The following is a 27,847-nucleotide window of genomic DNA, read 5'->3' as shown; positions in this document are numbered from 1 at the left end:
TTGCTGTGAAAATTTACCTGGAAGTAGATTATGTCAAATACAGTCAGACTTAATACTTGTCAAAAAAAATATGATTGTGCGATTTGAAAATACCAGACACATTTTTTTAAAAAAGAATGCAAACCACTTTTTACTAGCTTTTCATTATTCTTCTGCATTTTTTAATAAGATTACACATACTTTGGAGTATGATTAAATGCAGCCTTGCATGTACTGATAATGGAGACATTACATTTTGGCATAAAGAAATGAAGTTATTCAATAAAGCACTTTTAGTAAAAATTCTCAAACCTTAAATTACACTAAAGCTTAAAAACTGGCCACTTAGAATGATTTTGCAATTAAGTTTACTTGGGCATAGACAATGACTTATTTTTGTATTATTTTTCCATCACTCTGATTGCAATATTCATAGGGAAACATGAATGAATAAGCAGGTGGCATTTAGTAGCTAATGCATTCTCATTTGTCACTGTTGCCTATATCACATAGAAATCACTCCATCATCCATCACCTCTTCTGAGACAAAAGATAGTATTGTTCTCCTGTCCATATATGAGATTCAACCCCGTCCAGCACCTTGCTTCCATTTCCTGCAATGCATCACTGGAATGGAATAAAAAGCCTTGGTGCACGGGAGAGAGAATTTTGATTTCTTCTTCATTTTTTTTAAAGAGAAAGATGAAATATCAAATACTTTAGCTGAAGGTGACTGAAGTTATATGTATTATAATTCATGAATGGCACCAGGTACAAATGATTTGTGGGCATTTGGTTGTGGGAATATGGCATTGAGCTCCACTGGAATCTTCAATCGGTCTTTTGATTTTTCTTTCCACAACTTAACATTAAGTTACCATATACAACTTTAAAAGCTGTATTTGAAGATGTAACCCTGTATCCTCTTCCAGATGATCAACAGAAGTTTATTGAATAAGAAATAAGATTGTACTCTAAATGTTTATTAACATGTTTTTGAAGGAGGAAATAATGTTGATAGGTATCATTACTAAGCTTTGATTATCATGTGGATGTCATAAAAGAAATTTCCAAATCAATAAATCTGCTTAGTATTTTAGCTTAGCTTTAAAACATGATAGCCACATTTGATTTAACTCTCAAGTCCTGCCCACACACACACCTGAGTTGTTTCTTATTTAACAGAAACAAGTGCAAGTATTTAAGCTCATTATAATCATGCTTGCATGTTTCTTTAGGGCTGCCTTGTACGCTTAACTTTTGTGCCTTGACATACAAAATGCATAGTTGGTATATAAAATTTGAATAAGGTCTTCATGTGGAAATAATTTCATGACTCTTTCCTGATCCGTGTTCACATCTATTTTAAAAGGAAGAACGAATTCTCCCTGTATGTCCCATTCAAAACCAAAACACAGAACATTAAAATTTTACTTATGTATTTGTACCTGACTACAAAGTGTAAAGTCAGGAGGGGTAATCTGAGAAGTGGGATTGAACAAATTTACTTTTTAGACTCTCTCCACAATAACAGTTCTATGGTGGCACCCATTTACATGGTGAGATTTAAATGTGTAATTCAGCATTTGAAAAGAATACTCATATCTAACACAAAAGAATGTTTTAAAGCCTGTAATTCAAACTTTGCTAGTGCTGTTGATAACACATAGAAAGTGGGAGGATGCCATTTTAAAAACTGAATGTATGTATTTTCTACCCACCATATTTTTTTCCTCTTAAAATTGACGATTTAGGAAATGCAGTGTGGGAGACAGCTTTAAATATTGTATCAAAATGGCCCTTTGCAATAGAATATTGAAATGTTTTGTTTCATTAATTTCATTAGTGAGACTGGGGGCTGCTGAGCCAACAAGGCTGCCCTGGTTCTAAAACTTGTGCAGGAGGCATTGGCAGAACTGTTCCACTGCTCTCTCCTAACCACAAAAATTCCACCATGTATAAAAGGTTGCTACAGAATTCATGGTTTGTACCCAGACGTGGGCATACTCAGAAAAGACCCATTGAAATTTATATAGAAAAATTCCCTAGTGAAAAACAAGGGTCACTACTGAATTTGACACACTATCCTTTGCATGTGCACTTTTGTCTGACTTACAGCCAATTACCCAGATTTAAGTAAACCTCTTCTGATTAAGAGGCAAAACGGACCAGCACAATCTGGCGGCGTGGGGGCATGGCGTTTAGATGAGATATGCCCCAATGTTGCCCCCAAGCCAGCTTCACACCGCCTGCTCAACCAGATGGCAGGTAACTTTGTGGCACTCTGGTGAAATGGCGTTTCTATATAGCACGCCACACACCACATGCCTCACATGACTTATCCTGATGGGACAGATGTGTGTTTAATTGTCAATGATGGATCTTATCAAATTTTCCCATGGCCAGGTGCCTGCAGCCCATATGCAGCCTGCATATATCCCAGGCATATCCTGTGGCTTTTCAGGGATGGGAAAAAACCCTCCTTGAAATCCATTGGGACAAGCACAGGTTGCATACGGGCTGTATATGGGCTGCATACACCCAGCCAGGAGGAATGCATTAAGATCCATCATTAACAGTTAAACATACGTCTATCCCATCAAGGGAAAAACAGGATAATTCATGTGCTATATATCTGCTGATATTGTCCACTTGCTTAATGTGTTGAACAACACAATTCTGTTGGAGATGGCCAAGTCTGATGATTTCACTTTCTCCCAGATTTAATTTTTTTTCAAGTTCCGCTCATCTAATTTATGAAGAAATCTAGAAATTTTGGAAAGTTCTTATCAAAAATTAACTGAACATAAAATTATCAGTCTGCACTGGCCAAATTCATTAGGACATTTCCAGTATTATATGGAGAGAATAATCACATATATTTCTATTAAACATGAGGAGTCTGGGTGGAGGGAAGCAATGCTAGTGATTATAATCCAGCAAAACAAATGCATTTGAATATTTGAATAAGAGATGAAAAGCCAAGATTTTCAGAGCTAAGCGCCCAAAACCCTCTGCCTGGATGGCAGGCCTTTCTGCTTAATTTTCTTCTATATTCTGATTTTCTTACAGTCTCTCCACCATATTTATGATGAAATTGGTTAATTTTGAAAAGTTTTTTTTTTAATTGAAATGAGCCAAACAAAATTTTCACCTGTCTCTCAATTCTATACCTTTTCTCAGTAAAAGAGCAGAACTTTATTTGATATGTGCATAGAGTGAGTGTCGTATTGTGGTCTGAGTGCTCAACTCAGAAACCAGGTTTTGAATGCCAGCTTCACAATCCTGCTGATTTCAAAGGTAGGGTTCAAAAAAGGGAGAGATACCTGTTACGGGGAATAAACAAATAAAGGACTTAAAGCTGGTTGAATCTTGCCCACTGTGTATCTGTGTGCTGGGGAGATAATCTTGTTCCTCTGCAAATGTTCCAGAATGTTCCTTTTTTGATAACAAAATACAAGAAAATTCAGATTATAAATCTAAAATGTCTTCATACGTGTCATAAAACTAACATTTACATGCACTGGATAATAACACTTCTAATACTTTTTCTAGTTTCCTTTACATGGAATTTTGTTTTCTTGCCCATGGTAGGAAACTTAAGGGGCGGGAATCTCAAACAAGCAGGAAGTAATTATGTTTCCACATATTCATACTCTTTACAGACTGTTCATGTTTCAGGATCTCTCTTCATTAGAAACCTACAGTATTTCCCCTTATATTTTGTAAAGGCAGAGTTTAGTATCTCAGTTTCACTCTGACTTCATTTTCAAAAGCAGATGTTTGACAAGGAAAAATATGTCAAGTCTCCAAAGGCAGCACAGGAAAATAAAAAGAAAAGGGAAAGAAAACACTAACAAATCAGTGAAATTTATTTAATTTGATGATTTAATAACTTTTTTCTTTTCCCTTGAGTATTGACTGTTTAATTGATGAATTAAATCTATACATTTGGATATGAGAAAAAATACTCTAGCAAAACAGCAATTTTCTCAATATTTTTAGATTATACATAGATGGATTACATTTTGTGAGAGACATCTTCCTTTCTCTCAGATATGGAATAGAATACCTTTTTCAGGGTGCTTAACATCTGCAGGTTTTAAAAGTATGTACATTAAAAAAAATTACAAAAATATAAGTTTTCTGACTAATGCAGACTAATTTTATTTTTTAAATATTTTATTTATTGCCTTTATAACAGCTTGGCACCCAGAACACATGCAATGGCAATTCTACTCTTGGAGGAGTGTTTCTTGAATCTTTGCTTCTCAGGATCCTCACTCCAGTGGTTAGTGCAAGAAACATGATGAGCTTAATTCCCATTCATTTCAATGGATCCATTCTTAAGGCAGCTGCCACACTGCAAAATCTGTGCAGTTTGACACTACTTTCACAATCATGGTTCTGTCCTATGGAATCCTAGAATTTGCAGGTTGTTGTGGCTCCAGAGCTCTCTGACAGAGAAGGCTAAATATCTCATAAAGCTACAAATCCCAGAACTCCATAGCATTGAGCCGTGGCAAATAAAGTGGTGTCAAACTACATTAATTCCACAGTGTTGATGCAGCCTAAGAATGACTGATTTTGGTTTTCATTTTTATTCAAATGAGACCTAGTGGGAAAGTTGTTGAATTACATCCTCAAAAGCCGTTCATCTAATTTGCCCGTGCACATTTTTCTAAAAAGAAAAAAACAAGAAGGATTTCCTTCTGTGGCTTTAGCCTAAAGGATGCAGAATTTGTGACATAGAACTGGAGGAAGAAAACACCAAAGTTTTGTCCTCTCTTTTAAAAGCAGGTTTAGGAGGGGAAAAAGTGGAGGAGAACAAGAGATAACTAGAATAAGGTCACAGAGAGAAAAGTGTGAGGAAGGCAGGCAGGAACTTTCTTAAAGGACTCAACATAAAGGCAGAGAGATGGAAAGATCTTTCAGGGTTTACAACTTCATTTCTGGTTTCCACACTCTTATTAAAGTTGTTTCAGGTGAGTGGTGATGATGGAGGGGACATACAATTTCCCAGATGTTCCCTGACTTAAAGTTGAATCTCAGATTTTTTTTTTTGGGGGGGGGGGGGCATTGCTTCAGCCTTCCTGTCACTGGGCTGTTACCAAAATCCAGAAGTAGAAATCAGATACCTCTTAAGACAATTTTTCCCTTCAAGAAAATGGAGAGAGATAAATTCTGCATGCAACCTCAAATAACATTTGCGTTGACAGATAAGTAGGTGTAGCAATGGCAATTTATTTATGCAGCTGTATTCCCCCCCCCCCCCATTTGACTAACAAAAAGTACTGCAAAATGTTTGTCTAATTGTGAGCATTCTTACAAAGGGAGCATCTACAGTTACACAAATGTTATGTTTATAGTTGCTGGAATGGTTGCCATGGTTTTCCATAAGAAATTCTGAAAACACCAAAATGGTTCAGGGAATCTTTCTTAATGTAATTCCAGGGTTGAAAGAAAAATAAGTGTTTGGAGCACACAAAACTACTTTACATCTGTGTACTTTTGCCTTTGTGCACTGTGAGCACTGTGAATAAGACCCAATCTAAGACATGTTTCAGTCCTGCACATATTGAGCCACAAAGGACATTGGAAGTTACAGACAAGTCCTTCAACTATCTTGATATGGCAGGGACAATCTCTTTTGTTGTACCACTTTTTAAGCCGCTTTTAGAATATTCCAGTTTCTCTCTCCTCCTCCCACTTTCCCCCTTGGTCACCGGCCTACTTCCACTGCAGCAAACTTTCAAAATGCAAAATTATTTTGCAGTTAACTTTGCAAGAAGGTGAGTATAGGAGGAGATGGAGTCTTGCCTTTCCTTGTGGGCTCAGGCAAACACTAACCGCTGCAGCCTCTTCTAGCTTATGCATTCTCCAACATTAATAAGTTTTGCCATCAGGGGACCACACTCTGATGTTGTTTGGCCACACGTATCCCGGTTTTCAATCGTCATGGTCTCCATGATCGCAGCCTATAGCTTAGAGAGTTTCATCCAGTGGTGTCCTCCTGTAAATGAATCATCATTTGTCAATTGTGTGTGTGTTTGGGGCTGGAATCCCTTCCCATAGGAAAAGTTCCATTCCACAGATGGGATTTCACTCATGAGATGGATTTTACCCATAAATTGTGAGATAATTACACAAAATAATCATGTATATCCAGAGATATAGCATTGTTAGTTTGTAAAATTAGTATGTAAAGAAATCTTGTAGCACCTTTAAGACTAATTGAAAGAAATAGCAATTGCAGCTACATTTCTAGACCACTTCATAACGAACTAAGCAGTCTCTAAGCAGTTTACAACATGGAAGCTAATTGGTCCCATCAAGCTGGGTATTCATTTTAACATCCTTGGAAGGCTGAGTCTACCCTGGATCCCCTGGCTGGTACTGAATTCACAACCTTGTGACTGTGAATGAGTGGCTGCAGTAATGGCATTAAACCACTGTGCCACTAAGGCTCTTTGATTTTGGCAGATGAGCCTTCATAGACATAAGTCTACTTCCTCAGACACAGATCCGGTATATATCATTTTAAACTCTTTGGAGGTAGGCAGTATAATAAGGGCATTGAAACACATTAAAAATATTTGTTTTGTTGTAGTTGTTGTATGCCTACAAGTTGTTTCTGACCTATGGTGATTGTAAGGCAACCCTACCATAGGGTTTCTTGGCAAGTTTCTTCAGAGAGAATTTTCCATTGCTATCCTTTGAAGCTGAGAGAGTTGACTTACCCAAGGTCCACTTAGTCTCCATTTACTGTATTCTAAAATTCTCTTTGTGGATATTGCCTATGTAAAAGAAGAAGAAGAAGAAGAAGAAGAAGAAGAAGAAGAAGAAGAAAGGATTTAAATGGTTGGCATCTAAATAATGCATACTTGAAAGGTATGAAACAAATGTGTTTGAATTAGGAGCTAACATCGCTCACCATTAATTCCTGTGTTTCAGTTAGTTTGGATAAACTTCTTTTGGAAAAAGCATGTTCATGTTAGAATACCACCTCACTTATACAGTGACAAGTCCAAACTATCATTAATTTTAGGGCTAATTCTTACAAACAGATGAAGTAGTAAAACTGTGTTTGGAATGTACCACTGCATATTTCAACTGTGGTTTCGCAGGGCTAAGTGCTCTTCCATACAAAAAGCCAACGAGAATCAGTGTGAAAGCCCTGTGCAGACCATACATGATGTCAGAGGGAAGAGTGTTCCAGCTTACACCTTTGCAAGTTAGATTTCTGTGGTGTGGCATTTTTATTATGATTAATATTATTATTATGAAAATGACAGTTTCATCCATACAACTGTCTGTCTTCAATCTGATGTGGCACAGTCTATAACTGTATCTGTAAGGCAGGACACAGAGAAGTAATAATGAACACCAAGTAAGGCAAAGCCCTGGTTTGTGTTCATACTGGAAGAACAGTAGTTAAACAGTTCTTTCTCAAATGAAAATGTGAGCTCTATTAAAAATGTAGTTGCCAGTTTTAGGTAGAGAAGACTTAAAATGAAAATGGCCCAGTTCCCCATCATCACTTACTGTTTTATACATAAGCTAAAAATTCATGACTGTCTTGTACAGTAACATCCACAATCCACAAAAAAAAAAAAGATACCTTTGTTGGATTGACCAAACTGCACAAAAGACATGTTGCAAGCTTTCGAAGCTTCTTCAGCAAGCCAAGATGTTAAAGAAGAGGGGGAAATGACGTTAGTCACATTTTGCATTTTGCCAAGGTGTGGCTGTTCTCAATTCAGGTAGTACTGGTGGAAAATTCATGCAGACAGCCTTCTTCTCCTTCTGGCCATGTGGGTACTACAGTAAATAAAACAAAGTTCTATTAGTTCCATTAGTGCATGGATAAGTTTAGGTAATTTCCATTAGCAAGACAAAAGGATTTATTGAAATCCAAGTTGCCACCTCTTAACAAAATGCAGGCTTGTGACTAACATCATCATATATATATATTTTTCTCCTGTATGGTTTTTAACATCTTTGCTTGATGAAGAAACTAGTGGAGCTTCGAAAGTTTGCAACACATATTTTGTGTATTTTGGTTGATCCCATAAAGGTATCACTGTTTTGTGGATTTTGGATGTTATTGTACTTCACTACATGGCTAAAATAGCTATGTTTTCATCACTGTCTAGTTATACATGTTTACCCAGACCTAAGATCCACTGACTTTAGTAGAATTTGGTTCCTATTTCAGATATTTTTATGATATCTTACTTACAAGACAAGCCTACAGACAATCTACCACAATCCTGTAGAACTGCAATCTAATTTGTGACAAAGTTCCCTTAAATCAATGTGAGAGAAGCTCAAGCCAATTACTGACCAATTTCTCCATCCATACACAGATTTCAGCTTAGTTGTTAAATGTCTGAATCAAACTCCAGCTTTGAATTTCTATTTAACCATGCTTGTAGAACTGAATTAGTCACCACTGTTTTTTGTTTTCGTTTTTAGTGAAGATTTCCTCATCCTTAACACTTATATGGCATGCAGGGAGAACACAGTCCTCTCCATCCCAGGAATAGCTTGTACCTATTGAATGTGCACAATGCAAATGAGAAAGAATTTTATTTTGGTTGATCTCTTTGAAGAATCTACCAATCATTTGCAATCATCTTCATATTCGGGGCTGAAGGAACTTGAGGGTTAAAAGATTCAAAGAAGAAAAAAAGGACAGATTTCTCCACCCCTTGTCAGCCCTGTCTTACCTACCTGCCTATGTATGAAATAAACTCAGGGAAGAATCCTAAGGCTGATGGGCCACTGCAATCCCAGAGGCTCTGATCCATCTCAAGTTTTTCTCTGTCTTTGCAGAAATAATAATGGGACCTTTTTCTGGCTCTGTTTCTCCTCCACAGGCTTTGGTTGGGGAAAACAACAACAAAAAAATCCCATGTAGTTAAATCATGAAATGTACACTGAAGCAGATCCATATTCTTCCTCCCTATGCTATCACACCCCTCCAACAAACCTCATTTTGTCCCTTTCTGGGGTTAGACTTTCCAGCCTTGGAAGGAAGCTAATGTTTCCCTGGTTATGAATAAGCAAAATTATAAGAAAGAAGGTTTCAGCACAATTAACAGCTTCAGAGGAGTTCCAGTTTGTCCTATGGGACCCCTGCACATTACACAGTTATAGTGCTGTAGTCCATTTTAACTGACTTGGTACAATCCTATACGATCTTCTGGTGTGTAAAAAAGATGAGGCACTACAGCTCTCCAGCTGAGAATACTAAATACCTCTCCCTAAACTATAGATCCCAGGATTCCATAGGATCTTGCCATAGCAATTAAAGTAGAACAAGAGTGCTTTAATTTTGTATTGTGAAAAGCAACCCCCCAGTCTGTGTTCACAGGACTTTCCTTATAATGGAAAGCATGCAAATATTCTTGTATTCAGTAAGCTGCGTGTTCTAAGTGTTTTATAAAGAGTGATTTCTATGATTTCAGAACAACTAAACTGGTGTCAATTTTTCCCCTTTAAAACTATATATATATATATTCTGTATTTACTTGCTAAATATGCTATTTATAGTTCCAAAGGGATGTGGCACAAATCCTCATATCCTGTATCTCACACTGTCTTCCTCTCAAATCTGGATCAAATCTAATCTGGAAGTGTAACTGTTACCTTTAAAGCACCAAGAAAAGCAGTTTAAAAACCATTTCACAACTTTTTTCTCTATATAGGTAAACGGATAACAACAAAAAGGTGCTTTTGTCGTGTTAACATGTAGTGTGAGCTTAAGCACGTTCCCCTGGAAGTAAACAAGCTCAACAGGTCTTAATAAAACATAATAAAAATGAAACTTTTAATTTTTATCCCACTTTTCTGCAACGAGACAACCAAAGTGGCTCACAACACATTAAAATAAGGAAGGCCTAAAATTATGCATTAAGGACATATGTGTGTATATGTGTGTGTGTATACATATACAAATAACTGTAAAAGTCAAATGTACAATTTAAGATGGTGAATAACTTAGGAATTTATTATTGTATAGTCATGTTAACACACTGCAGATATGGGATGTGGTGAACATGGATAGAAAAACACCAGGCAGCTTTTTAACATTGTTTAGCACGTCAGCCATTAATGTTGTGGCATTAATAAAACGTAACTTTCCTGAATAAATACAGTGGAGTGTAAATAAATAACCGTAAACATCCTTGAGGTTCAAGTGACTATGATGAGTTCGAAAGAAGCATTGCATAAATACCACAGTAATCTCATTCGGATTACTTGGCATCAGCGGCGTCTAATTTTTTTCTCCTCATTCTCTTCAAACTTTTCCTCTACTGTTTTTAAAGGTAGGGCTTGTAATAACCTTAAGGGTCCCCCTCCTGCATCCACACTGGATAGTTAACTCGGTTTGGCAGCGCTTTAACTCTTTTGCGGGTCAAGGCTGTGGAATTCTGGGCGTTGCAGTTTGTTGTGGGGGCCCCCCACAACAAACTCCAACTCCCAGAATTCCACAGCCTTTGAGCCGCAAAAGAGTTAAAGCGCTGCCAAACCGGGTTAACTATCCACTGTGGATGCAGCCTCGTCGTGTGTTTGTGTGTCTTTCCTCGCCGCCACTGCCATGGCTAATCTTTACAAAAAAGTCATGAAGGGGAACCGAGATACGCGAGGAGTGTGTATGAGAGAGAAACGAGAGCACTTTGTTCAAAGCGGGACGAGGGAGCTGCGCGTGAACTGTGTCTGTGGGGGGGGGGAGGAAGAACGAACGGCGAGCGCGAGCGCGCGCACCGACCGTTTCCCTCAGGCGAGGCTGGCGCGCGCCGGCACTGGATGATGCGCGGGCCAAAAGGGGGCGCGCGCACGCAAGACACAAGAGAGAGACTCACATGGAGGAAGAGGAGGCGTGGAGGAGGGCGCGCGCGCGCGCACGCTGAGGCCGGCCTCCTCCTCCTCCTCCTCCTCCTCCAAGCGAACAAAAACAACCCCGCCGAGAGAATGAATGAGCCCCTCTCGGGGGAGTGAGCAAACACAACAGGAAGAGGGACTGTGTCTACTCTGTGGGGGAAGTATGGGGAGGGAGAAAGGGAGCCACCATGAGCTCCTCTTTTTCCCCTCTCTCTCACACACATCATATATACTGTTCCTCGTCTTGATTGGAACCCGAAGGAGAGGGGTGTGTGACTCGAGTTCTCAACCGACCTCCCTCGGAACTCAACTTTCGCTCGGGTTTTTTAAATTTTCCCCTCAGAGTGCTTGCATTAGTTTATTAACACTGGTCTCGAGGGCCGGCGGAGGGTTTAATAGCGCTTCCCGCCCCCTCAGAAAGTTTTGCCAAGAGTAGTACGGGGGGACGAGAGCCGCTTCAACGGGAATAAAGTTGTAAAAAAGAGACGCTGCTCTTCCTCAGAGAAACGGTGCGAAGGCTCTTCGCAGAGGAGCCAATCACTGGGACCACTCGGGGGCCCCCTCGGAGTAGTCCCAGCCGGGCGAGAGTGGCACCGCTTCCCTGACTGGAATCTCTGGTTCCCTCCTCCCCTCCCCCCACACCGAAGAGGCCCAAACGGCACTCATTCTCGGCGGGAAACGTCCCTTCCCCTCCCCCCTTTTCCTCGCGCTTCTAACGGCCGCGGCGACCGTTGAGCGCCCATGAGGGAAAAGAAACACGCCGTGCTTTGGAGCGGGTTAAAACCCTCCGACTAAAAGCGGGCCACTTGTTTACACCGAAGTGGGGGGGCGGAGGGATGATGCTTTTGTGGGGAGGGGGGCACTATCCGCCCGGATCCCCTCAGCTTCGGCGGGATGCGGGGGCGGGAGGAGCGTAGTAGCGAGGAGGAGGAGGAGGAGTAGAGAGCGTCCGTAGTAAGGGGCGGGGCGGAGGAGGAGGAGGGGGCGTGGCCGGGCGCTGATTGGGCGCCTTGGCGCTCGGAAGCACTTTGTTTTCTATGCTAATGAGGGCGGAGCGGAGGCTTGTGGATATTTACGTTGAGGCGGGAGCCGCCGCCCTTCACTCCGTTCTTTTTTTTGTTTTTGCCCACATGGCCCGCCTGCCTCTTCCCTTCCTCTCACCCCGCCCCCCGCTCTCCCTCGCTCGCATGATGCCGCCGCCGCCATCATCATCATCATCCAGGGCGCTCCTTCCCGCCACTTCCGAAGGGAGGGAGGGAGGGGCCGGCGGTTGGTCGTTGTTGGTGAGTGTGTCGGGAGCTCAGTGAGGCGGCAGCAACAGCCGTAGCCCTGTTGTTGCTGGGTGTTTTGCTGCTGCGTGCCTCGCTGAGGTTGGCTGTGACGAGAGAGAGGGAGAGGTGGGTTTGGCGGCTGCGGAGCTGCTGCTGCTGCTGAGGGAAGAGCGGGCGGGCGGGCGCGCGCGCACTCTGCGTAACAACGGCGGCGGCGGCGGCGCCTCCTCCTCCCGCGCGACGGAGCAAAGCTCGCGCGCAGGGGGGCGGGCGGGGCCGGAATGAGGGAGATTTGAAAAGGCCGCGCGGCCACCGCCGCTCTTAACCGCCGCCGCCTCCTCCTCCTCCTCCTGCTGGCGCCGCTGTCGGAGGGAGACTAAGGTAAGTAATGGCGGGAAGGCGCAGCGGAGGAGAGGAAGCAACTCCGCAGAACAAAAGCAGCGGCGGCGGCGGTGGCACATGGGGCGCCGCGAGGGCGAGGGGGGAGGAGCGAGGCGTGCGTTGTTCAGCCGGACGCGGGGGAAAGTTTGAGTCTTCGCCGAGCGGGACTTTAAAGGCCCTCCCTGGGGCCGCTCCGCGTGGGCTTTTGTTCTGGGAGGGGCGGCGGCGGCGGCGTGGTGGTGGTGGTGGCTCAGAGGGGCCCGGCCTGGTTTGGCGGCGGCATCGGCAGCAGCCCTATCTCCTTTTCCCTCCCTCCGGAGCCCTTTCCCGCCACGGTTGCGGAGGAGGAGGAAGGAGTCTTGTGTGGCTGCGGAGTCTCCGGCGGCGGCTGCGGCGCCATGTTGCCGAGGGGGCGGGGCCGGGACATGGCGGCGGCTGCGCGTGCTGAGGCCGATTGTTCGCAGCTAGGCCTCGGCCGCCATGTGGGAAGGAGGCAGGGAGGCGGGCCCCGCCGCGGGGAACAAAGTGCAGGCAGGGAGGGAGGGAGGGAGTCCGGACCCGGTGGCGTTCCTCCCGGCCGGGGCTGGCTGAGCCAGGCGGGAAAGGGAGCGGAGAGAAGGGCCTGGCTGAGAGCGCAGGGGACGGCGCTGCTCCACTAGCCCAGCGCTGACCTCCCTCCCTCCCTCCTTCCCTCGGCCGCCACAGCGCCCCCTGGCGCCCACGGGCGGGCGGTCGGCTCTTCTCCCGGGCTCAGCAGCACGTGCTGCACCAGCCCCGGCCGGAGGGAAGCAGCGGGCCCCGGGTCGGGGGCGCCATTGTCTCCCCGGCGCCTTGGCTCCTTCCTGGAGAAGAAGAAGAAGAAGGGGCTACCTGTTGGCCGAAGGCTCCCGAGAACCATGGTCTTGAGGGCGGCCCTTGCGAGTGTGCCAGGCTTGCTTTGCCTTTCCCCCTCGAAGTTTAAAGGCTCTGTTTGTTGTTATCTCTCGACAGGACAAAACGGGCGAGGGAGCGGCGGGAGAGAAGGCGCATGGCTCTGTCCTGAGGGTTTCCTCCCCAAGAGCAAGGCTGCTTCTGTGTCCCAGGGGTAAGTTTGTCTTTCTTGGGAGGTTGGCGAACAATAGCCTGGCCCTGTCTGCTCCAGAAGGGAGGAGGAAGCTCCTGGGTGACTCTGAGATAAACTCTGTCTTAATGGAAACAATAAGAAGGAAGGCTCTGATGCAAGGGGAAAAGGTAGTAGTCTAAATGGCAAGGGCTTTGTGTTGGGTAATAATGGCCTGAGCAGCTATTTCCTTCTGACTGAGCACACATGTTTTATTAAAACACTTTGCTATATACTTTATAAACTTCAAAATCATCAGCACTGGGCAGACTATAAAGAGCCTTCTTTCCTGTAAGATTGTTTGAAGACTATAAGCACCTTACAAGTAGCTGCTCTCAGTAAACAATATAGTAGTTCACTGCAGTACTTGGAGGGAAAACATGAGCATAATTTCACTGGAAAGGTTAAAAGTCGCACTGTTCCCTAAAGAAACCCTTTGATGCCTATCCTGTTGACTTTTTATGGCTTTGGTGGGCATTTCAGTGTGCTTAATTCACAACATATTTGATATTTCTCCAAATGAACAAACGTCTTTCACACAAGAAGGACAGTTTCTATTTCCTTCAAGAGAGGATTTCAGTACTCTTGGTGACTTCCTTTTGCTAGGTCAGTCAGTGACCCAGGGAGCAGTAAATTGGAAACAGGTAGAAATAAGTGTCATTTTTGTTTGTGTAAATTGCAACCATGACTACATACATATTTGCAACATCCCTGACAGTGTAAATTAATGAGAACTTGTTTTCTTTTACCAGGTGAAAAGATGATAAGAGGAGCGGAGCCTGTTCAAGTCAGAGTAATGTCAAAGTGCTTACAGTGCAGGTAGATGTGTAGAACCTACTGCAGTGAAGGCACTTGTAGCATTATGTTGGCAACCGCCTCGAAAAGGTTTGGGAGGTGACTCTGCCAGAGCCACTGCATGATGACTGCTTTTTGTTCTAAGGTGCATCTAGTGCAGATAGTGAAGTAGATTAGCATCTACTGCCCTAAGTGCTCCTTCTGGCATAAGAAGTTGTATTTTCACACAGTCATTTACGCTGAACGTAAAGCCTAGTAATGTTTTGCAGTCCTCTGTTAGTTTTGCATAGTTGCACTACAAGAAGAATGTAGTTGTGCAAATCTATGCAAAACTGATTGTGGCCTGTTATTGTCTACATATGGAGATTTTAAATGTTTTGTGTTTTTTTGCTTTTAAGCTAACCTGTCTTTCTCCAGAAGGCTTGGCAAGACAGCTCCTGTAGCACTAAAGTGCTTATAGTGCAGGTAGTGATTTATAATCTACTGCATTAAGAGCACTTAAAGTACTGCTAGCTGTGGAACGTCGGTGTTCTCCTGCTTTTTCCATGTGTTCTTTTCCATATGTCAGTTGAGCACTGTTCTCTGGTTAGTTTTGCAGGTTTGCATCCAGCTGTATAGTACTCTGCTGTGCAAATCCATGCAAAACTGACTGTGGCGGTGAAATTCGATGAAAAGGTGATAAGTTGTACCCCTTTCTGCACAGGTTGGGATCGGTTGCAATGCTGTATGTGTGTCTGGTATTGCACTTGTCCCGGCCTGTTGAGGTTGGTGGGTCTAGAACCTGGAAGAACATGGAAAGTTGCCATTTCAGCTGATGGTTCAGGAACATCATAGAACTGCAGTTGGAGTACCCTTATGCAGACTGTGCATTGAATACCGTAGGGCACATTTGGCGCTTTGTATAGTGTCTGTGACTTCCAGTGGCTGTTTTATGCACCTCTTCTTGCCAGATGAGTAGCTTTTGCATGTTGTTTGACCTGGAGCTTTAAATAAACAAGCATTGTGAACTGATATGAGGTGTCTTTCGTTCCTTCTTGATGTTAAACTGATACATTATCTCCGATTATTCTCAGAATACTTCCAAACACACTACAAGGGAGCAGTGGCACATCCTTGTCAGTCTTCTATACCAAGGATAAGAAGAATACAGTATCCTTCAGTTTTTGGGGACTCTGGCAGCTTTCTAAATTTACGTATCTGAGGTCTGTGGAGTGTCTCAAGTGCCTCTTCAAAATTCTCATGCATGTAAGCTGTTTAATACCCGGTTCTACATCTATAATACAACACTGTCCAAAGTTGTCCATTTCTGTTAAGTACAGCAGTAGCAAATCTTCTGTTTGCTGTGAAGTGCTGTTTAATTCAGTGGGACTTATTCCCAGATCACCCCAAACCAGCGAACATGACTTGGTGACCGAACTGTTTTGTATGTTTGGGATATGTAACATAAATTGATCCATGCATTTTCTGTTGTGCTTAGTGTTGTAGGTTTTTCGGCTTAATACAGTGCAGGATTACACTTAATTTGTAGTTCAGTCCTGTTTCCAAAATGGAATTTGGATTATACGTTCAGTACATTTGAAATACACAGCTGGAGGACAAATGGCTTTGGGACCAGATTAAGCCTGAACATTTGAAGCCAAAATGGCCAAGCTGGGGTTATTCTACTTTGGACATACCTTGAAATAGCTCATTTGAAAAGAGAAAGACCAGATTACAAATGGATTAAATCAAGGAATCATAGAGTTGGAAAAGATCTCAAGGGCCATCTGGTCCAATCTCCTGCCATGCAGGAACTCCCAATCAAAGCACCCTTGACAGATGGCCAACCAGCCTCTGGCTATAAACCTCCAAAGGAGACACTATCTGAGGCTGTGGCCCTGAGTTTACAAGACTCGAGACCCTCTTGAGATATCATTCATAGACTTCCCATAAATTAAAAGTCAAACTGATGGCACATAATCCTTCATTACAAGTTCTAGAAACAAGGTAGCATTTGGTCTTTGGAGCTTTGCTATAATCACTGGTGGTCTCCCATCCATGTACTAAGCAGGGCTGGACTTGCTTAGCTTCCAAGATCGGATAGGATCTAATGCCTTTGGGGTATTTAGGCACAAGTGTATTGAACTACAGGTTGATTTCTAACCAGAATTCTGAAATCTAAAGAACTCCAAAATCCAAAACTTGTTTGCTTTCTAATAGTTAAGTGTACACAAATTTTATTTCATGCATACATTTAAAATATTGTACAAAACTGCATCTAGGCTATATGTAAAAGGTGCATATGGAACATAAATTAATTTTGTCTTTCTACTTTGGTTGCATCCCCAAGATAGCTCATGTATGTTTTTGCAAAAGCAGGTATTATGAAATCCCAAACCACATCTGGTACCAAGCATTTTGGAGAAGGTACTTGGCATGTGCCTACAATCCCGTTAGGGTTCTAGATCCACTTTTATGGTACTTCCTTAACATGGAATACGGTTTGCAGTGGCACACAAATGAAAGCTTCCAATAGCAGTGCATAAAGTATATTTGAATATCCTTATGGTGCATTTGTTAACTGAACGTATTCCATCAGCAGCGGCATGGTTGCTCTTGTGAATTTTCTCAGTTGTGCTAAATGTAACACTGGCATACTTGTAAATACTCGCATATAGTTCCCAGCATAAAAGCCAAACTACAGTAATCGCCAAACGATTGATTAATTTAAAATCATAACTGATATTCTTTATAATTCATTGGGCTAGAGTTGGCTATAACAGGTAACCATTTTATTGGTTTGCTGTTAAGAAAGGCTTTAAAGTGAGTCAGAACTGACCGCACAGTAACCTAATTGCTATTTTGCTGTACAGTAGTTTAATTATGACAAGAAAATAGCAGTGGTAAAGACTTAAGTCAATTGACTCTGACTTAAGTCAGTCTTAAGGCTTGAGAAGGTAGAGACTTGATTTCAGACTACTGCACTGCACTCTTACAGCACTACTATTCTACTTTTACTGCTCTGACTGCCCCCTTTTGCATACTGGGATTTGCAGTTGAGCACCTCAGAATTCTCAGCCAGAGAGCTCTTAGGCCTTACTGAACTACAACTACAAACCCCAGAATGCAACAGGAGGCAGCCAAAGCAGTAAAATAGAATAGCAGTACTATAAGAGTGTAGTGAGGTAATAGCCACTAAAAGACTTGATTACATCACTACAAAATAGTGAGGGAAATGGATTGACATTCCTTTCACATGATACTATGCCAAGATCTTTTAATAAAATAAGTATTTACCAACAGTGCCCACTGAAATTTTAAAACTTAAGATGTTGGTGGTGTAGCCCAGACTCATGCATGTAACATGTATACTCACTAGCTTTCTGGATTGCACTAAATTACTGAAACATCATTCGCCTTTTCAATACATTTTTCTTTTTAAAAAAATGTTACCTGCACAGAAATAAATCTTGTTTGTATGCCTCCATGGTTCATACTTCCCAAACCAATCAAAAGAATTTTACCAAATCACACTAGGCATGTACATTCTGTGTGTCACACATTTTGGGGCCCATATGTGACCTAATGTTCCTGCATAACTCCACATGTCACTTCTGGGACTTAAAAATAGTTCCAGTATGGATCTGAGAAGAAAAATTGCTGTGCATAATGAGTGTTTGAACACAACATGGCCCTGCCCTGTTTAGAAGAAAGCTGGGTAAACACTTCTCTGATTCCATACCTTAATATAAATCAATCAAAGGGCAGCCTGGAATACAAAGAAGTTCTTACAAATAAATTCACTTTTATTAGTGAATATGGGAGGGCTTTTCATATGCCCTGTTGCTGCTAAATTAGAATATTGTAGTTTTACATATTTTTATGACAGGCAAAGGACAATTTTCAATTTATGGTCCTAATTAGATTACTGAGGAAGGAGATTATACAATGTAGAAACTGGAATAAATATTTGACTTGCATTTTTAGTAGTAGGTAATTTACATCGCATCAGGATCCTGCTTCCAGGAACTTGTGTACAGGATGAGTCACTTACCCAAACTGCTTAGACTCGAAAGTGTTTTGAAATTGAGATTTGTTTGTTTGTTGGATTTTGGAATACCTGTTAGGCTGGAGAGAGACACAAGGCTCTGCAAAATGGTGGGAAGTGTGGGTTTGCACTGTATGCTAATTCAGGTTATGGATTTCTGGATTGCCACCATTTCACAGATCCTCGTTCTCCTGCCTTGCAGGATTTTTTGCTGCCAGCCACCCTTTTCCGCCTTCCAGATGACAGCTGTAGCAATCCTGCTAGTTCGTCTATCCAGCCTTGTTTCTCCACCGCTTGTGTATGAGGTGTGAGGCTGGAATGAAACCGAGGAGATGAGAGATGAACAAGCAGGAGTAACACAGCCAGTGCCTCAGTAGCAAAAGCGGGCGGCTGGTGGCAAAAACAATTCAGGTTATGGATTTCTGGATTGGGGTATTCAACTGTGCTTTTGACACTAGCTATCCCTAATGTGTTTTTGAAAAATTACAGAACGCTAGAGACAAAATTGCTCAGCTCTGCTCTGACTCGGATGCCACCGAGTTTAATACTATTTAAATTGGTAATCCAGGAACCAATTCCAGTCCACAGGCCATCAGCCATCTTGGAAACAAAGAGACCCTTGTAGCCCATGGACATGTATGTAGTACTGATCCCTGGAACATTGGGAAAAATTAATAATAGTCATCCCCCACTTCACACAGCTCGGGAATCACTGCTATCATTGCTACAGCTACTGCTTGTCTTGCGTTAATAAGATTCAGTTTGTGCAGCCTGGAGATGTAGGCAGGTTTCTTCAAGAGATGAGAGCCACCACATGTTTATTAGAAATGTCCTTCCTCATAAACATGTTCCATGCTGAAGGGAACTAGCAGAAGGTAAGGGAAATGGTAAATGCCTTGTTCTAGAAAGGTACGGTTCTGGTCTACCTAGAAGAGGCTTTAGTGGAGCATTTATGGGGCCGGGGTGAGGGGGGCTATATCCACCCCACTGACTTGGATAATTACTAGACGTTCTTTAATACCCATGTTTTTGACAATGTACTGGAACATGGGGTAGTCTCCTGAAGGGGATACGTTCCTAGATTCATTATACAGACTGTTTCGTCACCTTGGTAAATGACACGCTGACAGCTAGACGGGAGAATATGTTCCTGTTGGTTAGTATCTCTCTGAGGTGGGATTTGGAGGCACTGTTGTTTCAGGTTTCAATTTTCCCACTTATGCTCAACATACACTTGAAACCCATAGGAGATGTCCAGCATTTTGGAGAACCCTGGCAATGATATATATCTCTAATTCAAAAGAAGCCATTTCAATGCTGAACAACTATGATGACAACAGTGGAGTGGATGATGGTAAACAAATTCAAAGTTGATACAGACAAGAGGTGTGTCTGCTCAGTTGTAATACAGATCAGTGGATAGGGATCTAGCCTACTATACTGGATGTAGTCATACTACGTCTGAAATGAGCTTTGCTCATCTAAGCCCCATTTTTAGCAGGTCTGGAGAACATTTACAAAGTTAAAACTAGCTACTCTCATTCCTGGAGACAGTTCATGTGGCCATAATGACAAGTGACTTAATACGCCTTGTTTGCAATAGTAATGTACTGTATTGGGGCTACCTTTGGGAGATACTCCAAAACTTTAGTGGGCCCCAACTGCTGTGGCCAAACTGTTAACCAATTCTGGACAGAAGGAACATAAAATTATCCTGGGAAAAAAAACCTACAAGTCCATTTTCAGGCACAGTTCACACCCATCATGATTGGTGAAACCCTAGATGGTTTGAGTCCAGACTGTCTCAAAAGAGTTACCTATCTATATAAACCTGTTAGAAATGCTGAGATGTCCAGAGGAAGGCATTCTCTCTGTCCTGCCATCTTCACAAGTACGTTTGGTGAAAATATGTGACAGAGTCATCTTTGTTGCTACTCCCAGACTTGATTCCCTCCCATGGAATGCTGAATTGAGACTAATTTCTTCTTTCACCAGCAGGCGAAGATGATTAGGTAGGCTTTTGGCTCTGACTGAAGAAACAATCGTAACTTCTTTCCCCCTTATTTTTGAGAATTGGGTGAACTTAGCTAGTATAGCAGCCCCTAAGAAATTATGTAGACAGATGGATCTGGGGTTCCATGCCTTTACAAACCTTTCTGGTTGTAAAATCTGGATAGTGACAAAAGCTGAATTAAAGAAGACCAACTCATTTGATATGTGCTGCTAGAGAAGAGTTCTACAGATACCAAGCTCTGTAAACAGACAAGTAAATGAGTCCCAGAGAAAATTAAACCTGAACTCACTAGAAATCGAGAGGATTAAACTAGTACTTTGCCCATATCATGAGAAGACATGAATTATTAGAAAAGACAATAAAGCTTGGTAAGATAGAATGAGTAGGAAAAAAGAATGACCACATTCTAGGTGGATAAATTCAATAAAGGAAGCTATGTGTCTGAGTTTGCAAGACCTGAGCGGGGCTGTTGTGGAGGCTTGGAGAACTCTTGTCCATGGGGTTTCCATAAGGTGAAGTTGACTTGATGGCAGTTAACAGCATATTATTAATCTAATGTTGGTTGATTAAATCAAGTTGTTTATTATGAAGTGGGTAGAAGTGTCATTGATCATCCTCTCCAAATTAAAAATTGGTTCATGAACAGTTTCTAAATCTTTTGCCAAGTGCAGCCCACACCACTTAATAGTCCTTCATATATTAATCTTATCTAAGGAGGACGACTAAGGTATAATGGTTTTAAATTACAGGAGGGTAGATTTTGATAGAACATTAGAAGGAATTTTTTGACAGAATGGTTCTACAGTGGAACCAATTACCTAGAGAGCTGGTAGGGTCTCCTTCCATGTACAATCTACTTGCCATAGGTGCTCTAGCTGGAATTCCTGGACTTGATGGCCTATAGGGCCCATTCCAACTCTATGAATCTGTTTGCCTGGGCCCTGAAATTTTTTAATGAGAGGATTGTCCCAGGGAAAATAGTGGATAGAAGCTTTTCCTATTTGTGAGGCTCAGCAGGAAAAGAAATGATGTTGGCTTTTAACCAGCTGGAGGAAAGCTCCACTTGTCAGTTTGTCTTCCTAGATAAAGGGTGTTGATATCAAATGAAGAACCAGAAGTTTCTGGAGGGAGATGCTGGAGAGAGCCAGTGTGCTGTAGTGGTTTAAGTGTGGGAGATCAGAGTGCAATTCCCTGACTGGCCATCAAAACTCACTGGGTAACCATGGACAAGGCACATTCTCAGCCACATAAAACCCCATGATAGGGTCACCATAAGCCAGAAATTACTTGAAGGCACACAACTACACACAATGTGAATGTAAAATAAAGAGGAAGGGGCTGTGCAGACTGCCTCTGAAGGGGCGGCCTGCATGCACCTCCGTCTTCACCAGGTTGGGGCTGCAGCAACCACATGCCATTACCCCAGTCTGGCCTTTCCAAAGCACAAAAAGTGGCTCCTTTTTGCCCCCTGGAAAGGGCACTGCAGCCACTGGCGCCATTTCTTTATGCACTGCATCTTCTAAACACAGCACCAGAGAAGCACTGTGATAGCATGTGCCATGTGCAGCACACGATGTCACACTGCCATGGGGGCAGAGTCAAGAGTGACAAGTGATCACTGAGGAAGTTGAAATCAGGTGGGACATTTGTGGAAAATGTATGTATTTACAGCGCTTTATAAATAAAGGTTAATAATAATAATTGTTAATTGTGAGTGGTTTTCACCAATTTGTATTTTGTCAGTTCTTGAGATGGGGGGGTTAATGTTGAAATTAGGTATAATATAGATTTTAATAGATTTAAATGGCTCCACTAGCTGCCAATTAGTCTCTGGGGAACTACCACAAGGTGCTGGTTATTACCTTTAAAACCCTTATTTGGGTCCAGGTAACCTACAGGATCATCTTCTCCTGTACAATCCACTCCATACGCTCCAGTCCTGTAAGAAATGTTTGCATCAACAGGCCAGGACCTGACTGGCAACAGTTTCCCAGAGGACTTTTTCGTCTGCTTCTCCAGACTGTGGAATGAGCTTCCAAAAGATATACAACAGCTGAAAATGCTGATAGCATTTAAAACATCATTAAAGACACATCTCTTCTGGTAGACCTATCCAGTCAATTTTAAATCATGACTTTTTAATTTGTGTATGAATTCTTATGAGTGCATTTTAATGATTTTATAGTATTTTATAATATTGAATGGTTTATAGTATTGTGGATTTATGTGTTTTTAATTGTGTTTTGTATTTTAACATGCTGTACCCCACCTTCAAGCCTTGCAGGGAGGTGGGAAATTAATCATCATCGTAAAATTGCACTGATATTGGATTAATTTATGCATTATTCTTAATTAAATTATCAATAAGCATATGTTTGATTTAAAAGGAGAAAAAATACCTTAATGAAGGGGTTTAAATGTTGAATTGTAGTTACATTATAGAAAAAAACTGCTCTGTACAGTGGATGATTTACCTAATTCTTAGTTTTAATGTTTAAATATAAAATTTCAGGGAAGGGAAGATAGTTATTGATAGAAGTTTATTATTTGAAGTTTGAAGAATGGAGACATTTTTGTTCAAGTGGAATTAGTTGTTATTAACTATTATTAATGGATGTATACTAGGAAGTTAACCTTGTATCAACCTTTTGTAAGAAGTGCTTAGTATGGTAATTTTTTACTTTAAGTCTGTACTAATAAAATATTGATAGATTTTAGAAAGAAGTGGTCTTTTTTGTTCTTTTTGAACTGGAGGTGTCATACTTCGGATTAGGATATAGCAGGTGAAGAAAAAAATTGAAGTTTGTTTATTTCTTCTTATTACTATTACTTTCTTTTTGCTCTCATGTTTCTATATGTAAATGGTTTATCCTATTATACTTTTATTTTGTAATTCTAAGATCCTTTTTTAAAAAGAAAGATCTTTGCGTGAGGCACTTCTCTAGACCCTTCACCCTCATGGGGATGGTGGATTGAACTTAAACTAATGTTTAAACATGTAATTTTGGTCTCAATAAGCGACTGCATTTTTTTTACACTGTTGAACATTTGAAGTTCTTCAAGTTCTCCCTGCAGTCCAACTTAAGGATTCTGAAATTGGTCAGGGTTTATTTCAGGATGTTTCTGTATCTAAATTAGAGCTTTGATGGACGTCAGACATTCTGCCCTCACATGGAAAGCAAATGATCAAGGAGACATGGGGATTCCTGCCTCTCATTACTACAGCAGGAGCATATAGGAAACACTGTTTATAATGACATGAAAAAAGCATTGCTTTTCCTCTTTAAGTCAGGGTGGTATAGTGGTCTGAGCACTGGACTATGACACTGGAGAACAGGGTTCAAATCCCCACTCAGTCACAGAAACTCACTCCATGACTTTGGGCAATGCTTTTTTCTGCAAGCATTAGTTTTGAACGAACACACTACCCACTGATGTTCACATCCTTTTGCCTTCTGTGTTTGGTAGGAGGTCATCTGAATAGATTTTTGTAGCCATCCAGAGGCCTTCATCTGACAGGTAAGGAGATATAGAGCATCCTAGCTGGTGACCTTCTTTTGGGAAAGGGCATTGGAAACTACAGATTTTATTACATCAAGATCTAGGGATGTACATCAAGTGCAGAATAGATCAGCTACTCGATCTATTTCCTTTGGCTCTGCCAAGACCAGTCAACTTTCTCAGTGTTTGAGTCACACAGCCATGTGACTTAGACTGGGATCAAAACAGATCATTACACTGAAGCCTGCATTTAAAAAGTGCAGAGCCAGCTGCAGATTTAACTAAGAAGAAAGAGACATTGATGGTATGTTGAATACTAAAGAAGTCAGTAGTGTTGCGGCAGTCTAGAGCATCACAGTGAGCTCGGAGTGATGGCATTCTCCCTCTCCCATCCCGGTTTTGAAGAAGTTTGCCATTACATCCCCAAATATGCCATGAAATAACACCCCAACAATGACAACAGTAGAAGGATCAAACTGCTTCCAGGTTTGAAATTATTGACCTCATTCCAGTAATCACTCTTATGGTGTTTTCAAAAAGGTAACAATCTCTGTGTACTTCAAATTTCACTCATGCCACCTCACAATTCTTTGTATTGATTGCCATTGACTGCGTATTATGATTATGAATATACTGAACCAGGGCTTTATGAACAATCTTGATCATTGCTGTTCACTGTTTACTTGTTTACTGGGAGCCTCATTCTTCATTATAGCTCTCCACAAGCCCTAGACATGATTTACACTTATCATAATCCTTACTATTTTTTCCCTGATGTACATTTGTACTGATATAAGTCACCATCACCTACCTATGAGGTATTTGTCTCAGCTTTTCAAAGCTTTTCCATCACAACCAACCTGCCTAGGTGAAAGGTTTTCTTTCTACTTCCAAACCAGTAGTAACTTCATCATCACTTAACAGCACCTAGAGCACTGCTGAATGCTTTGTTTACATGACTCATCTTTGTAAATGCCAGTTGCTTAAGTGCCATGTCTCATAGTTTCTGCTTTGGAAGTTTTGTGTTGGACCCAGATTGTGGAAAGCACACATTTCAAAGTTGTATATATGTCATTTCCCACTCTCACTGCTTTAAAGAAAAATGACCTGTAAAATTGTTTTGATCTTAACTAATTATTGATTTTAATTATATGTTTATGTTTAAAGATGACACCCACTTTGTATACTATTTGTTTAAAGTGGAAAACTGAAAAATGCAATAGTGATGATTTCTGAAGTGCAAATTATTCAATCCACACTTTGTTTATCCTGCTGAGCAAGGTTGGATTGCTTCTTATCTCATTCTTCAGTAGGTTTTGCTCTTTTCCCCCCACTTTTTTTCTTTGCTGTTTTTGTTTTGTTCCGTTTATTGTCTCATTTTGCTTAACATATAGATAGATCACTGTATTTACTCACGTAAAAGTCTAGAAATTGTAGTAAAAATTGACTCCCAAAACCTGGGTCAACTTATCCATGAGTCAATGTAAGTACTGTACTTTAAACTCTTACCAAAAGTAATTCTTACTCCTCTGAGTAGAGTGGCAAAAGATGAGAGCCTAGTCCTTCCCATGAGCACCTAAAAGAAGCACCAACTCCTTTTATTCTGTGCCGCGGTACCACTTCTGATCTTTTTGAATGCCTGGGTAGAAAAACTAACAGTGGCAGCTCTTTGGTGCTTCCCCTCCAAGAAGCACTGAGGCAAATCAGACTTTACAGGATCTGAATAAGACATTTGTGCATGTTTGTCAGCTTTTGAGGGGATTAAAATTAGGCAAAGTTATCACATTAAATTATAGGCTACAATTGCTAATAGCGTAGTCTCAATTTGCTTTGCTTTGTCTTTACATCATATTTGATATATGTGCATTTTCTCAGCCCTGCTTCACCCTTTACAAACTTTCTTACTTGCCCCTAAGGTTTACCCTCGACTTATCCTTGGGTCATATTGAAATCCTTCATTTCAGCTCCAAAACATGTCCTTGACTTATACTGTACATAAGGTTGACTTATAGTTGAGTATATATGGTACATTTCCTGAAGAATTTTAAAGTTAGCTTAAAGTTTCTGTGACACTTGGGATTGTCCTTATAAAAGTATTTCCCTACTGTAGATTCTGAATTTTTTTTACACATGTACCACCTATACTATTTCTCATTTTAAAAGCTCCCAGAAGAGCATTTATGAAGAACCTAAGTTACAGGGTTTTCTTGGCAAGATTTGTTCAAAGAGGGTTGCCTTTGTATTCCCTGAGGCTGAAATAGTGTGATTTATTTCAAAATAATTTTGTCAGCTTGTTTTCAAAGCTGCCACATCAGTGAATTTTGATGCTAAAATTGTTACAAAGTAGGAAAATCAATAGGATTGGGAATCTACTTAGAGTTTTACATTGTAGCATTAAGAAATTACAGTGGACCCTTGTTATACGCTGGGGTTTGGTTCCAAGATCCCTGTGGATAACAAAATCTGTGGATGCTCAAGTCCCATTAAATATAATGACATAGCAAAATGGTGTCCCTTATTAAAAATGGAAAATCAACAGTTGATATTTGAAATTTATACTTTTTTGAACATTTACAAACCATGGATGCTTCAATTCGTATGTAAAAAATCTGTGTATAATAAGGGCCGACTGTACTCCATCCCTTCCCAGCTAGGCTGTAAAGACCTACCTAAGGAGAAGTTAACTGACTTGGTAGATCAGGTTTCAACCAGGATTCATATCTCAATTAGCCCATAGCAGAAAACCGAGCCAATTAAATATTGTCTATTTCATCTTGGTCTGATTTCTATTTTTTCTATTTTTTTCTTCAGTTCTGTACCAAGCATATCCCAGAAACAAAGCTAGTAAAGAATAATGTAGTCTCCAAAGCTGAATCTAAATGTAGACTCTAAAACGAGATAATAATAGTTTAATGCTTATCCATTTCTATTTTTCCTGCAGGCTAACCAAATGAATGAAGATGATAAGCAGCAGTGAGACCATTCTTCCTTATACTCCTCTTCCTCTGCTACATCCAGAAAAGCAGAGTTAAATCTGTAAATACACTGTGCAGCAGTATTTATGAAGATGTAAACACTAATTGGTATATTTTGAACAATATTTGATTTATAAACTTCCAGCTGAATACATCATATAGATATTTACACTGTCTTTTAAGCAACTCAGTCACAATACTGGTATTCCAGACAGTAAAGCCTGGTGCTAAATGTTTGTACCACTATACATACATATGTGCATGTATGTATCTAGCAGTCTCTGTAATGAAAATCAAAATTTGAAGTGGCAAAGCCGATCCCATCGGATCTTTGAAACTAAGCAGGTCTGTCCGGGTTAATACTTCAGTAGGAGACTGCCAACAAATACTAGTTGCTCTAGGCTATATTTCAGAAGAAGCAACTGGCAAAACCACCTCTTGAGTACTCGTCGCCTAAGAAAACCCCGTGAAATTCATGGGGTCGCCATGAGTTGACAGGAAACCCATGTATATATGTATACACAAAGCAGAGTTACTGTTACACACTTTGAACAGTTGGTGGCTCCAGTGTTTTACACCTGTGGATATTATTTACTAGGATGGAGTGTAATGTAATGAATATAAAAGAATTTCAATTGAACTGCTTTCTAGCCTGCAAAAGTTCAAGGTCTAATGATTAATTATGACATATGAAATATGTTATAATTAATTATTAGATTAATTATGTAATTAAAAATTCTAAATTGAAATATTCAATTACATTGATCTCCCCCCCTCCCCCGATTTTCCTTAATGCTAACCATAAGACCATAAGCTACTAAATAGTTGGTATAAATCCAGTGTTGAGGTTAGGTTGAAGGAGCCTGTGATCCTCTAGATGTTGTGGTACTCTTCCTCCCATACACATCACTAAAC

At 41.0% G+C, this 27,847-nt stretch overlaps 1 protein-coding gene and 1 long non-coding RNA gene across 6 annotated transcripts; one reads left to right on the top strand and one right to left on the bottom strand.

Moving 5' to 3' along the window:
• Nucleotides 1-257: 257 nt before the first annotated feature.
• LOC149319149 (uncharacterized) lies at nucleotides 258-12,107 on the bottom strand. 5 transcript variants are annotated; one of them, XR_016280139.1, is made up of 6 exons: nucleotides 9,516-10,411; nucleotides 8,716-8,862; nucleotides 7,601-7,800; nucleotides 6,720-6,776; nucleotides 5,800-5,992; nucleotides 258-3,417 (listed from the first exon to the last, which is right to left on the bottom strand). It is a non-coding gene; the product is annotated as an uncharacterized LOC149319149 (long non-coding RNA). The 5 variants fall into 5 exon arrangements; XR_016280141.1 differs by lacking the exons at nucleotides 258-3,417; nucleotides 9,516-10,411 and adding an exon at nucleotides 11,946-12,107 and having other exon boundaries at nucleotides 3,895-5,992; XR_016280140.1 differs by lacking the exons at nucleotides 258-3,417; nucleotides 9,516-10,411 and adding an exon at nucleotides 11,164-11,547 and having other exon boundaries at nucleotides 3,895-5,992.
• On the top strand, nucleotides 11,808-27,015 carry LOC149319148 (uncharacterized). Its single transcript, XM_089511173.1, has 5 exons — nucleotides 11,808-12,152; nucleotides 13,512-13,605; nucleotides 14,373-14,439; nucleotides 15,489-15,660; nucleotides 26,899-27,015. The coding sequence occupies exons 1-5, from the start codon at nucleotides 11,907-11,909 to the stop codon at nucleotides 26,932-26,934; spliced, it is 615 nt and encodes a 204-aa protein (XP_089367299.1). The 5' UTR covers nucleotides 11,808-11,906; the 3' UTR covers nucleotides 26,935-27,015.
• The last annotated feature ends 832 nt before the right edge of the window (nucleotides 27,016-27,847 follow it).

The sequence above is a fragment of the Sceloporus occidentalis genome, unplaced genomic scaffold, assembly GCF_023333645.1.
Source record: "Sceloporus occidentalis isolate IW3139 unplaced genomic scaffold, rSceOcc1.0.p SCAF_2, whole genome shotgun sequence".
In the NCBI taxonomy this organism is placed as follows: domain Eukaryota; kingdom Metazoa; phylum Chordata; class Lepidosauria; order Squamata; family Phrynosomatidae; genus Sceloporus; species Sceloporus occidentalis.
This window is presented reverse-complemented; position numbering and strand designations above follow the sequence as displayed.